The sequence below is a fragment of the Bipolaris maydis genome (genome assembly GCF_028858645.1).
Source record: "Bipolaris maydis strain C4 unplaced genomic scaffold PSV08scaffold_20, whole genome shotgun sequence".
Taxonomy (NCBI): Eukaryota; Fungi; Ascomycota; class Dothideomycetes; order Pleosporales; family Pleosporaceae; genus Bipolaris; species Bipolaris maydis.
In genome coordinates this window covers 21374-33917 of record NW_027093876.1, presented here as the reverse complement: position 1 = coordinate 33917, position 12544 = coordinate 21374, and the positions used below count along the sequence as shown (strand labels likewise).

The window sequence follows — 12544 nt, the reverse complement described above, 5'->3', positions numbered from 1 at the left end:
TTGGCTGGGAGACCCCTGCCTGATCGCCATGATGACGTTTCGTGTGGCTGCGGGCTGCAGGTGCCACAGCTCGCCGGCGCGTTCCTGGCTGTGGCCGCCTCGGACTCGGACACGCCCTCAGTGCAGTTGGGTGTGGGTGAGCTTGCACCTCCAAACCTAAACCACCTCTGATGTGTAAACGTAGCCACATTGTCGCTCGTCATTGATGGATACCCGCGCTTCCCCCATAACCAGGACGCACTGGCACTAACACTCGCATCCACCCAAATCCAATGTTCCCGCCAAACCCAGACGACTGCGATGAGTGTGTGCCGGACTATGCCCGCCAACCCAGTCCTCTGGCTGTCGCCATCTCCGCCTTGCCTTTCATCCTCACCTTTCTCGGAGTCGCCTTTGTAGTGTCGCACAAACTGTTTCCCATCCTATCGGGCCACGCACACCGCAAAGCGCAGCATGAAACCCCACGTCCTTCCAGCCTGGCCCAGCGCGACAGAGCTTCGTTCTTCCGGACCTTGCGCCCGACGGCAACCTCGCTCGCAAGCCTCATATTCTCCACCAACTTTGCCCTTTCTGCTGTGCTGGTAGAACTGATTCTATGCGAAATCTCAAACACCATTGATCGTGCTACTCGGACTCTAGCTCTCAAGATCACGCTGCCCTCGCTACTCTTTCTCCTTGTCGTCGCGACACCAGCCTTCGAGATACACTCCTTCATATCAGGGACAGGCTTGGAATTCCGGGGAGAACGCTCATCACGACGTAGAGCAGCATGGGCTTTGGAGCTATGCGGCTTGGCCGTCTGGCTCGCCTGTTTCTGGTACCTGGGACGAGGGATTCTAGGCTCTTACCTCCACGAAGCATCGTATCAGCACTCTCATACTTTTAGCGAGGGCTGTCTTGAAAGAATCGGAATTATTGGAATCAGCTTGATGGCTTCCCTTGCTGGCTTTGCTGCCATATCCGCACTGTGGCACACGTTTGGTGTCCGGTACAAGCCCGTAAGTTTTTTTGTTAACTGAGCAGATTGCGCTCGATAGACTAAACTCGACAGGTCACGGAATCAGATATTGCTCGCAAACAGGCTGGGCTCCAGGCAACAAACGATATGCTCTTGGTCAAAGAAAGTCGACTTCGCGCAATCGAGCGTAAGCTGTCAGAGAATCCTCAGCAAGGTTTCATGGGCCGAGTGGTCGGCTCGATTCGCGCCAATCCGGATGTGCAGGAACGAAGCACTCTACAGTTGGAAATACAGGGACTCGAGACAATGCGTCATTCACTACAGAATTCAATGACTGTTCTCCAGAACAGACGACAATCGCAGCTACGCGCACACACTGCACATGGACGACTGTTGAACATGTTCTCCTATGTATTTGCAATCTATTGCGCCTACCGTATCGGTGCAACGACCATTAGTACTCTCCGCCGCCTCTCGTCTCCCAACGCAAGCTTCTCGAGCAGTGATCCAATCAACAATGTCCTCGCTCTCCTGGCAAAGCACTGGGATCCGACCATTGATCGAGTGGCATGGAGTCGTACCATTTCGTTCCTACTCTCGGGCGTCATGCTACTCCTTTCATTCAACAGCGTCTTCCAGACATTTTTACTGTTTGCGAAAGTCGTGCCTGGCCTGTTGTACCACACAAAGACAAATTTTGCCCTCATCATCTCGCAGGTTGCAGCAACATATGTCATCAGCTCGGCGCTGTTACTGCGTAGCAATCTGCCACCGGAAATGAAGAGCAAGATAGGGGATGCATTGGGTGCGCCGCTAGAGCCTAAATTCACAGAGAGGTGGTTTGAGGGCTGGTTCTTAGCTGCAAGCGCAGCGACAGCTCTAGGCATCTGGTTGGGTAAACGATTAAAGGGAAGTGAGTGGGATGATGACGGAGACGGAGGCGACGTGGACGTAGAAATGGGGAAGCGGAGCACATAGCCATTGTGTTAAGCAGCGCATATATATGACTACCGAATACAACATTTGTTGGTTGACGTAAGTGAGGGAGCGGTATAGGCTCCACCGGATCTTTGGAATATGCAGTTGCCAGACACGTAGCGATATGATGTGTATGATCGGACCTCGATGTGGTGAGTGATAAGAACCACCGGGTAGGCGTGTGTATGCAGACGGCGGCAGGTTGTTAGCAAGCATCTCCTGCGCTTGCTAAGCACCAACCACCCCGGCCCACAATAGCGCGCCATGCAATGTGCAGCGCTTTGATGAGGTTGACGTCGATGTTGCCCGATCTAAAAGTGACGTCAGGTGCAGTGGGGCAGCTTCGCAGATGAAAAGGCACGAGGGGCCGCTCTTCTTGAGAACCATTACACCCACACCTGCAACTATCTCTGGCATTTACATATCCAGTGAGTATTGGCTATCACATTCAAGCCACAGAGCAGACAAGCTAATTCAAGGCAGGATTTTCTGACCCTACACTAAACGTACGTTCTTTCCTCTTATCGCGTCTGCTGCATCAGCTGCACATGAGCTTCGTCACAACCCCAAACATGCACGTGCATTCCCAAGAAAACAATGCTTCAGATCATGTTAGAAGTCGGATTCACTGTCTTGTTCACGATATGGGGACAGGAGTGGGATATGTCGCGACTTCTCTGCACTATCAATCCTAACATCCAATCCTTTGCTGGCATCGTTCTCATGTCCAGCAAAAAGTACTAACTCCAGGCAGCTCTTTTACCTAATCAACTCCACATACCAAAATGTCTGCCCCCAACGCCGGCCGCCAGTCTCCCGACCCCGAGCGCCAGTCTGGTGCCCAAGCCGGTCAGATCTCCGGCAACGTCAATCAGCAAGGCGCTGGACCCAAGGAGGGCGCCGAGAAGTCTAGTGACAACACCAAGGATACCCTGAGCTCAAACCCCGAGCACCCACTCAAGGAGCACAGCGAGGAAACCACCAGCAAGAAGGTTTAGATTAGCAGGTATGAAGGAGAGGGGAAGACGTCATTGGTGGTGGATGATATGAAGAATGTAAAGACTGCATAATCAACAGGCAGTAGGCAGTCTGAATGCGAAATGAACAATCAAATGAAATGATAATTTATGGCCAAGCTTTCAATGTTCCATAGCGTGTGCAATGAATGCCCTTACTGTGCTGATATCCAAGGCCCAGATATGGAAACCCCATCAGTCCACGTCGCCTCTCTTCTTCTTGATCAGCAACAAACACCAATCATGTTTCAATCTATCCTACGTCAAACCAGCCACGGGCTATCAAGATTGTATTCCTTAACCTTCCGTCTCTAGCTATTCTGATTGTACGCCAAAAGTTCGTTTGCAGATGCAGCAGAGATGCAGAGTAGGGCGCGTCGCAAGAGGATATTTAGTATGGGCGCCACTTTGTAGATAGGTGGATATAACGACCTGCGTACCGGGATGGGACCAAGTGCCCTAATAAAGCCTCGAGTCGTCGCTCGATCATCTATATGCAATTTAACAGAATAGGACATGTATAACACGTAACAAGAGCAGCTCTGTTGACACGAATAAAGAAAGTCTGGAATTTGATCATTTTTCCTATGCCTACGAGATGCTGTAAATCCGTATATGAAATACAATGTACTGCAGAGAAGTTCCTACTGTACCCGTGAGCGTATTCCAGTAACAAGACATCTTTTACCCGAAAGAATTGTTATTCTACACACTGGACTGTCTCCAGACACAACATGTCATATATACATATAGTAATGTCGTTCTTCCAAACACTGGCCTTTTGTCAATAGACTTCCCGCAGAAACAATCATAATCATTTATCCCCAGATATTCTATTAAAAAAACATCGACTCTGATCCAGATTAACATTTGTTCCTATGTCTTTGCTAATCTGGTGCTACCCCACGCTCAAGACTCCATGGATTCGCAAACTAATACAGTTCGCGAGTATGCTACATCGAGCGAGATAGTGGAACTCGTTCATTATCATATCATCGTTGCTGTCCTCTACACGACCTATTGTTTCTACGAGATGGTCTGTATATCTCAGCATGACTGTCTACTTTTCTCTATTACCGTCCAGTGGATGCGTGAGTCTTGATGAGATTACACAACACGTGATGCCTGCGCCCCGATTCCAAACTGGCTCCAGTCTTCCGACAAACTGCACAACGCACCGAGATACTAACGAGGGCATTCTCCAAAAATCATTGTTCTCCATCAAAACCCGTGACTCGAGGGGTTGTGAAACTCAATCCGCAATGCCGCTCAACCATCCCAAGTAACATCCTATATAGATTTTTTTTTCCCCAATTTATGTAAATTTCCACGGGCGCTTGGTCTAGGGGTATGATTTTCGCTTCGCATACTATCCATGTGCGTACTTGTGAAAGGTCGTGGGTTCAATTCCCACAGCGTCCAGTTTCTTTTTTTGCACTTGGAGATGAGTCTAGTTATCATCTATTGGATCATTTTTTTGTCGGGGGATGAGAAGGGGTGTATGGTGGAGAGAGAAGTGGTCGGGAAGTGGAGTAAGGTTGGTGATGAGGATGGGCACCAACAGGAGGCGTGTTAGTACTGGCGGTCTGCTTTTGCGAGTATCGCGCACTACTCCATAGATGTTGTGCATTCCTGACAAGTCTTTTTAGTACGTTTTTCGCTTCTTCAGATAACACATACTTTGTTATTATTCGCGTTAGCATCCTCAACTACGTAAGAGAGAACTCAAGCTGATAACGTGTCGGCGTTGAGATTGTGTTGAGGAGATCCCACGCTTGATCCAGAACAAAAAAATGATCATCATGATTATAAGATGTGAGGCTGTAAAGGTATTGTCTGAGGCGTCCGCTGGGCGTGGTACCTGTACAAGCGATGAGTCCAAGTCTTAATGCGAGTTGACAGGCGGATTTGGGTTGCATGTCACGCATGAGGAGATTGTTCCTGTAGATCATTTGTACTGCGACTGGAAAGCAAAAGAAACGAACATGAGTGTATGTTAGTGCCCTACAACCTCTTCCGAATGGTAACCCCGACGTTACCTCCTTGGAGAACAAAAAAACCGTAAAATGTCTCAACTCCCCAACACGAACACAGAGGCATGGTCAGAAGAACCAATTGAATTGCGTTGAAGCCTATAATACAAGACAGGAAACCCACATCCGTCGCAACCCATGAACCCTATATCATTACCTCGCCTTCACACCCCTTCTGCTCTTTCCACCCTCATAATCTACAATCCCCCTCTTACGATGGTTCTGGGCAGTTCTCCACCTGACATACAGCATAACCGCATCCTTGAGTCCAACAAAAAGACATCCGCCAACAATACTCCTGCCCCAGCGCGTTTGCAGAAGTCCCGTTGGCTTGCATGCACCTCCAATTTTGCTGCCGCCATTCTTGACCCAGCCACCAAGCCATGACACGGCCGGAGAGCCAGATGGGGGGTTGACCCAGGAAGCAGGGAGAGTTTGGCGTAGGAGTTCGCCTATGGCGGCTGCAATGGTGGGGAAGATGAGGGCCCCGAGGATGGTGTCTGAGAGGGAGGTGGTAGAGAAGGTGACACCGCGTTCGCGTCGGACGTTGCGAGGGCGCTGAGCTGGTGGCTGCATGGGTACGTTTGGTGCAGGGGCTGGGTTTGCGCGAACGTCGACCTCAGGCGGTATCTGGACATTGTTCTCCCGATTGCCCTCTTCTTGGGGTGCGTTGGCTGCAGGTGCGTCGTTGTTGTCTGCATCGTCGCCGTCATTCCAGTCGGCAAAGATGTCAAAGTCTAGCTCAATTTCTACGTCCTCCACAGCATCGCCCTCATCGTGTGCATGGTTGTGCTGGGCTTGGTTTTGCATCTCGGCGTCGGCATTCTCGCCTGCGCGGGGCTGTATCTCCCTAAGCCACTGCTGTTCCCGTGGCAGCCATACGCGCTCGTAGTATGCATTATAGAAACCTCGAATGTATGGTAGTGCGGCAAAGGAGAAGGCGGCGCTTGGCGGCCACTGTAGCTGGAGCATCTCATCGCCTGGATGACCTGAGCTGACGAAGAATATGAGTGGAAGAAAGGGCAAGAACGAGTCTGCGAATGTTGTTCTGCTGGCGACCAGTACCGTGGGTATCAGAGGTAACCCGAGATCCAGCCTCCAGTGTTGTCGCAGGTGCTCAAGCCATTGCATAAGGACTGAATTGACGTTCCGGTTTGGCGTCTCGTAAAGGGGGCCGAGGATTTGCAGGGCATCCTCTGTACCGAATATCTGGTATATTGTCGCTGTGCCAGACAGCGTCAAAGTCGAGTATAGCGCTGTGCTGGTGAACAAAGCAAATCCAGGAAGCGTCAGGTTGCTGACTACGCGCTCCACGCGCCTTACAGCATCCACGACATAGCTCTTCGGCCGCTGCACTTTGATCTCGCTCTTGCACTGTGGACACAATATCTTATTCGCCGTTGTGCCCGCGCGCCGCCGCGAATTGGGCGCCTCCATATCTGCTATCCAGTCGAGGAGACACTTCTCGTGTGCAACCAAGGAGCAGGCACAGGGGTTGCGCCACTCTGATGTTGTTTCGTCGTCCTCTGTCTCGTCGTTGAAGCAGATCCAGCACTTGCGGGGCTCATCATCCTCCTCTTGTTGCGGCGCCGCATGCTGGACAGGCGCTTCTTTGTGTTCTTCTGACGTGGACGTGCTTGTCTGTGACGGCGGAGTGTTGAGTAGAAGCGTTTGCGAGTCGACGGATTGGCCCGAGAAACTGTCGGTTCGGCGTGTATGGTCTTGTTGCGAAGGAGAGGCTTCAGCCGGCGGCGCAGGTCTTTGTTGCGACGCGGGGCGCTGCGGCGGTAGAGACGCCATGTCGCGCGTAATTGTTGGGACGCGATGGAGTGCCGGCGTCGTTTATCACGTTGGTATGAATAAGACGCAGAATGCGACGTCACGGTAGGCTATCCGGTAAGACTAAGTGTTGGGTGGTTTGCGAGTAATAGGGTGGAGCGATGCTCGAGTTTAGCTCGGTGTTTGGTGCCTCGACTTCCCGAGGATCTGCAAGACGTCACCAGTGATCCGAGCCGAGTCAGACTGCCAAGACGGAGCACGTGTGAAAGAACGACCTTTGTGTATTGTGTAGACCACTCTCCCTAAAGAGAAAGGGTCCAAGCTGTCACACAATTGATCGCAGTTTCGAAAATCACACAAAGTATGTTCCAACTCGTTTGAACTACTGAAACACAATCAATAGGGTACTCCTTCTATAACTCATTCAGTTTCCGCGCAATCATGAAAAGCAACTAATTACAGCGCATGCATGAAAAGTAAATATAATCCGCTGCCTAACTGTCAAGACTCCTCTTCCTATGTAACTGCAATAGACAACCCATTTCAATAGCCGGCGCATGGCGCTAATTCTTCAAGTTTCAGCAATCTTCGAGTGAAAGTATCTACCTTTGAGCTCCACCCATCTTGTACGGACCACCGAGCCGTTCCATAGCATCTACTTCGATTTGGGTTCATCATTGCCCATCTGGCTTCTCAGGTGATCAAATGCACCGGGTTCGAAGGGACGTTTGACATCGGGCCATAGGGCTGGCCACAGGTTCGGTGGCACTCCCATACCATAAGTCCGCTCGCCTGGCCAAACTTGATAGTTCCTTGAAGGTTCCCCGTAGTACTGGAACTGCGAATGGTAATTTTGCTGCTGTACTTGGGCCATGTGATGGGGTAATTGGGCCAACTGCTCCTGCACCATTTCGCGATGCGATGTCCTGCTCAACGACTCATTGAAGGCTGGTTGGTTTCCCACCAGCGGCTGGTGCGTATTTTCTTGCATGTTTGAAGGAACATCCCGTGAAGAGGATGTGGTCATGGCTGAATTGCGGGGAGGCGGAGCATAGTATGGGTGGGAAGTCCAGGGTATATAAGGTGATGAAGAACGATGGTGATCATATCGTCCAGTATAAGAACTCTCTCCATGTGTCGTATGAGGGCCATTTCCACCGTATGCAGCGTGGGGGTGTAGTGACGATTGAGCCTCAGGCTTGGTTTCGAGTGTGTCGTCAAGATCGTCTAGGCGCCAATGAGATGTCACGCTGTCTACGTCGGAGAGAGCCTTGTAGTCCCTGCGGTTGTTACACTGATCATGCAAATCTTCATTTTCCCCTTGAATTGGTCCCAAATCGCTAACAGGGGGGTTGTACCTGCCTGTATTGGTGGCAAGGCCAATGTTGACCTTGTCCTCCTCTATGCAGATACTGCATTGATCACGAGGCGTATAAATCAGGTGCTTTTGGTGTGACTCGAAGCGGCCATTGCAATCCTCGTGACCGCAATAGTACTGGTCCATGAAGTGTTCGCGTCCGTTTTCCAGGTGCGCCTCAAAGTAGATGATGCACATTTTGATGGTAGGGTTGATGAGGAAGTAGAAGTAGTAGTGAAGAAGTGTTCCTTTTGGAGGCAATATAAAAAGTGTTCATATATCACAATCTGTGTGTAGTTGTGAGTGTAGAGAAAGTTGTTAGAGCATTGTAGGAAAAAAATGGTCTTGTTAATGTACTATGCGCAACAACTCTGTAAGCAAACTGTCTTGCTGATGGAAACAACGTGAAAGTGCTTTGGTGTTGTGATGGAAAAAACTAATGAAAATGGAAATCGTAGCTTGAGTGGGATTCTTCTAATGGAAGTTGACTGGACCATACGGAATCCATTCACCTGTCTGCTGCAAGCGCCTATCAAGTCTAGCTTACCCTACCATCCCTCAATCTGAAATTCAAACATGCGATCCCCTTTGCCGTCTTCGATTGGTTTGGCATCAACGTCGTATAATGTCCTTTCCAAATATGTCACTTTGCCCTGGTGATCACACAGCACTACGATATTCTTCTGCGTGCCATAGCACCCACTGGTTGCATCCGCCGCCTTGTTCTTGACCACATCGCCAATCTCATGTGCAGGCATCTTGTGCTCTTCTAGGTGGTCTCTTCCGATGGCTGGAATGAAGATGCTGTGGCGCAACTGATTCAAATACATGTCCCACTCTTCATTTTCCTTTTGGCGAGGCATTGTGTCTGTTCTGAGCAGGGCCAGGAGGCGTTGGATGAGTTGATCGCGAGATTCGTTTGCAGCGACCGATTCGGTAATAGCTTTCTTGGTCCATTCCTCGCCGTGAATAACTTTGGGCCATGAACGATCGCTGTATGCAGCGTTGCTCAGGGCGTGGGTTTCATCGGGTTTTTGGAGCAAACGAACTACGCCGTGAACATCTGGAGTGCGGTTGCTAACAATGGCTAGCCCCTTTCCCTTTTTGACGACGTCTTGCATGAAGCCATAACATAGTGAGAAGCCGCCGACGCCTTCGACGCCGTCCTGTTCAATCATTCGCTTTGCGAATTCGTCGGTAGTTTCTTCCTTTGCAGGGTCGCTTTTTAACCATGCATTTGGGATTAGACCTCTGCTGCGTGCACCCTCAACAATCTTTTCATCCTCCTCGCGGTAGTTTGTGAGTACAGCGATGCGGCCTTGGCGAGTGACACCCATCCAGGTGCCGTGTACAGGGCGATGAAGATCATAGCCACCTAGGACCTGTGTGTCTGGTGAAGGCCACCATGTTGCTTCTGCAGTTGGGCGATGGAGATATTCCTGTTCAGTGGTTAGTTGTACCTGCGGTGCTGAGTCGATCTGGCCAGCCATACATCTCGATTGTTCAGTAGTATGAAGGGGTAGTCTGGATGCGCCGTTGTGAGTATGGCGATGCACATTGTGAGATAAGGTGTGTGTGTCTGTGTTTGACTATGGGCAGATGGAAAGGCGCAGGAGCCGGCGTCTTGCACTTGTGTTGTGTGGCGTTGATGGATGCGGAAAGAGACGGGTTAAAGCAAAGAAGTTTGCTTAATGCAGGGCAGGCGGTGAGGATGTTTGCCAGCGAGAGGCGTCAGCGCTGGCTCATATACGTGGTCCCAACAGTACAGAGTGTGGAGTGAGATGAGATGATACACGTCTAGATGCAGTCGGCGTTGTACTCGAGGCGCAGTTCAATGTCCTTGTGATGATGAAAAAAGAGCGACGGCCCGCCAGCGACCGAGTACGGGGATGAGATGCATGAGGTTCCCATTTGTCCTTGCACACGGGCTGTTGCAAGTGCTCCCTGTGCCTCTGTGGCTCTCAAGCGGTACGCTGGCGTGAGCAGTCGTTCTCTAGTCACGCCGCACAGCATGACCTCGCAGTGTTCCTGCAGCAGCGGAGTAGCGCAGCGGAGACATCCCAAAGCGACTCTTCACGTGACAGTGCCGCTTGCCGAGGATCCCTGCCGCCTGCCGCCTGCCCTGTCCCGCGTCACTGGCCGGTTGCGCCTTCTGCGCCCACAGCCTCACCCCACATATGGGCTCCAATCCTTGCACTCCACTTTCCACCGCCCAAGCATAGCAGAGCCTGGAGCCCTGGCGGAAGAAACCACTCAGCATCATCGCCCGCGTCGGCGGACAAGGACACCATGGCAGCAAACTTCGCCCCGTACCAGGACATTCCCGAATCGTCACGAGCTCTGTCCCCTCCACCACTCCGCTCGCCTCGAGCATCCGTCGACCGCTCCCGTACCATTGCCTCGCCGCCTACACGCTCCTCGTATGACCACCAGGACTATTTCCAAGGCCAACCTCCCACATCTCCGCTTGCCGAACCCCAAACAGAGCGCATAGCATGGGACCAGCCCTCGCGCAACACGGCCTTTGGCCGTTCGCGCCAAGACATTGACATGTTCACCACATCGCTGGGCTGGCGCCTCGATTACGAGGCTTGTCTGGCATATCTGCTACTGCCCCCAGCCGGAGGCGTTTTACTATTGATGTTCGAGCACCAAAGCGACTACGTGCGCTTCCATGCATGGCAGAGTAGTCTGCTCTTTGCCTTCATCTTTGTTCTGCACGTCATATTCAGCTGGTCGAGCTTGATTTCCTGGCTCATGTTGCTGGGCGACTTGGCACTCATAGCCTGGCTGACATGGAGGGCCTATCTCGATGGTGAGTTGGCTTGTCGTCACATGTCACTCATCACGCTTACCGACGTTTTCGTAGCTGCGACGCTCCATCGATGCGAATTGCCCTTTTTCGGGCCGCTAGCGAGCTCCATTCTTGACGACGAATAAAAGAGTCATGTAGGGATGGGCGCATTTCATGCTGATATGATTTGGGTTTTGCAATACAGCACGGTGTTGGCGGAGTATCTCATTGGCTTCCAATTGCATTCTTTACCTGCTTAATTACAAGCGGACCTCCTTCACCTAGACTAGCGCTCTAATACACCCTTCTTAGCGATCCAGCTAATAAACTCTCCCACCCGTATAGCACAAAGCATACAATAGCTTCTATCCAAATCTCTCCTGTGCAATCTGCTTGAGAAACTCCATAGTCTTGCTTTCCTTTTCCCTCCTCTCTGCCAACCTTTCATTTCTCTCTGCTTCCCTCGCCCTTGCAATCTCTTCACGCCGTATCTCTCTTTCATTTTTCTGCCGCTCCTGCTCCCGTTTCTTCTTCTTGTAGACGTCAATCCCATCGTCGCCCATCAGATCTGATTCCGCAACTTCAACATCTCCCGATTCCTTGGCTTCGCGGAATGATTGTAGTGTCGAAGTCGTCTCGCGCTTCTTCTCTAGTTGTCGTTCACGGCTGCCCGGATCGGCGCGTGGAACCAGTTCGTCCAGACGCTCCTTTTGCGCTTTGCGGTCGGCTTTACGGGAATAGCGCAGGCCATCCATGTACTCAGATTGGCCCCGAGCCCGGTCTTCATCTCGCAATTCATTGCGATATGTTAGGTCGTCGAGTCTGGGCATGGTTGGTCCATGGCCAGCATGTTGCACCAGATCTCTCGGTGGTGCTGGACCAAATTCATCGTCGCTGTCATCTTCGCCACCTTCTTTGTGCGCATAGCTGGGCGAAGCTCGTCTGTCCGGGGCTTGGGCGGACGATGCATGGTATGACTGCACTGTTTCTTGCGCCGTTTTGAGCATAGATGGGTCGTACCAGCTGCGGGCTAAATCTCCACGATTCCTGAGACTTTAGAATGATATTTTCCAACACATTTTTTCTCACACAAGATCCACACGTACCATCGACTGACAAAACTTTTCCATCGTCCCTTTGCTTCCCGCTCATTTAGGTCGTCTAGTTGGATCTGCTTTTGTATATCCAGGTATGACTGAAACAGCGGTCGGTACTCGTCGTACTGGGGTTTGGATAGCGGCTTTGCCTTGTACGGCAAATCTACAGGTTTCCGCGCAGGCGAACGCGATCGCGTCCGCGTCCGTTTGTGTCGGTGGCCGTCGTCATCACGGCGAGGAGAGCGCGAGCGGTGTGAGTGATGATGGCGCTTGTGACTACGCGAGCCGTGTGGTAAGTGTTCAGCGTGAGGCGGGAGTTGCGCTTTGGATTCTTCAGGTGTCCAGTCTCGGCGCGGCATGATTGAGGTTGTGGGATCAGCGCAGCGCGAACGAGACAAGTTCAGACTTTACACACCGCCAACGGGCCGTCCCGCTCGCTTGGCATTACAGCATCCACTATTAGCTCTATCCTTTGCTTTTGGCACGTTCATACGGAAATTTGATACATTCCTATAATAAGTTTTCCAAACTA

The 12544-nt window shown here is 51.4% G+C and overlaps 7 protein-coding genes and 1 non-coding gene across 8 annotated transcripts; 4 read left to right on the top strand and 4 right to left on the bottom strand.

Annotated features, from left to right (window-relative positions):
- Positions 1–101: 101 nt before the first annotated feature.
- On the top strand, positions 102–2024 carry PSV08DRAFT_212613 (Abscisic acid G-protein coupled receptor-domain-containing protein). Its single transcript, XM_014218138.2, has 2 exons — positions 102–998; positions 1052–2024. The coding sequence occupies exons 1-2, from the start codon at positions 273–275 to the stop codon at positions 1934–1936; spliced, it is 1611 nt and encodes a 536-aa protein (XP_014073613.1). The 5' UTR covers positions 102–272; the 3' UTR covers positions 1937–2024.
- A 297-nt stretch (positions 2025–2321) lies between these two features.
- PSV08DRAFT_343994 (uncharacterized protein) lies at positions 2322–3051 on the top strand. Its single transcript, XM_014218205.2, has 3 exons — positions 2322–2364; positions 2420–2442; positions 2691–3051. Exon 3 carries the CDS (start codon positions 2722–2724, stop codon positions 2932–2934), a length of 213 nt encoding a protein of 70 aa, XP_014073680.1. The 5' UTR covers positions 2322–2364; positions 2420–2442; positions 2691–2721; the 3' UTR covers positions 2935–3051.
- A 1232-nt stretch (positions 3052–4283) lies between these two features.
- On the top strand, positions 4284–4374 carry PSV08DRAFT_t76. Its single transcript has one exon. It is a non-coding gene; the product is annotated as a tRNA-Ala (tRNA).
- Positions 4375–5054: 680 nt separating this feature from the next.
- Positions 5055–6841, bottom strand: PSV08DRAFT_233344 (uncharacterized protein). The gene has a single exon (XM_066092274.1). The coding sequence runs from the start codon at positions 6783–6785 to the stop codon at positions 5139–5141; it is 1647 nt and encodes a 548-aa protein (XP_065947907.1). The 5' UTR covers positions 6786–6841; the 3' UTR covers positions 5055–5138.
- A 578-nt stretch (positions 6842–7419) lies between these two features.
- PSV08DRAFT_357437 (uncharacterized protein) lies at positions 7420–8319 on the bottom strand (the record flags this gene model as incomplete). Its single annotated transcript, XM_014218207.2, has 1 exon — positions 7420–8319. One exon carries the CDS (start codon positions 8317–8319, stop codon positions 7420–7422), a length of 900 nt encoding a protein of 299 aa, XP_014073682.2.
- A 243-nt stretch (positions 8320–8562) lies between these two features.
- Positions 8563–10104, bottom strand: PSV08DRAFT_343976 (NRDE protein-domain-containing protein). Its single transcript, XM_014218208.2, has 2 exons — positions 9614–10104; positions 8563–9560 (listed from the first exon to the last, which is right to left on the bottom strand). Exons 1-2 carry the CDS (start codon positions 9677–9679, stop codon positions 8670–8672), a joined length of 957 nt encoding a protein of 318 aa, XP_014073683.1. The 5' UTR covers positions 9680–10104; the 3' UTR covers positions 8563–8669.
- Positions 10105–10293: 189 nt separating this feature from the next.
- Positions 10294–11171, top strand: PSV08DRAFT_27557 (uncharacterized protein). Its single transcript, XM_014218209.2, has 2 exons — positions 10294–10936; positions 10991–11171. Exons 1-2 carry the CDS (start codon positions 10411–10413, stop codon positions 11059–11061), a joined length of 597 nt encoding a protein of 198 aa, XP_014073684.1. The 5' UTR covers positions 10294–10410; the 3' UTR covers positions 11062–11171.
- Positions 11171–12374, bottom strand: PSV08DRAFT_27554 (uncharacterized protein; the record flags this gene model as incomplete). The annotated part of the gene is made up of 2 exons (XM_014218210.2): positions 11171–11962; positions 12022–12374. 2 exons carry the CDS (start codon positions 12369–12371, stop codon positions 11281–11283), a joined length of 1032 nt encoding a protein of 343 aa, XP_014073685.1. The 3' UTR covers positions 11171–11280.
- Positions 12375–12544: the final 170 nt, after the last annotated feature.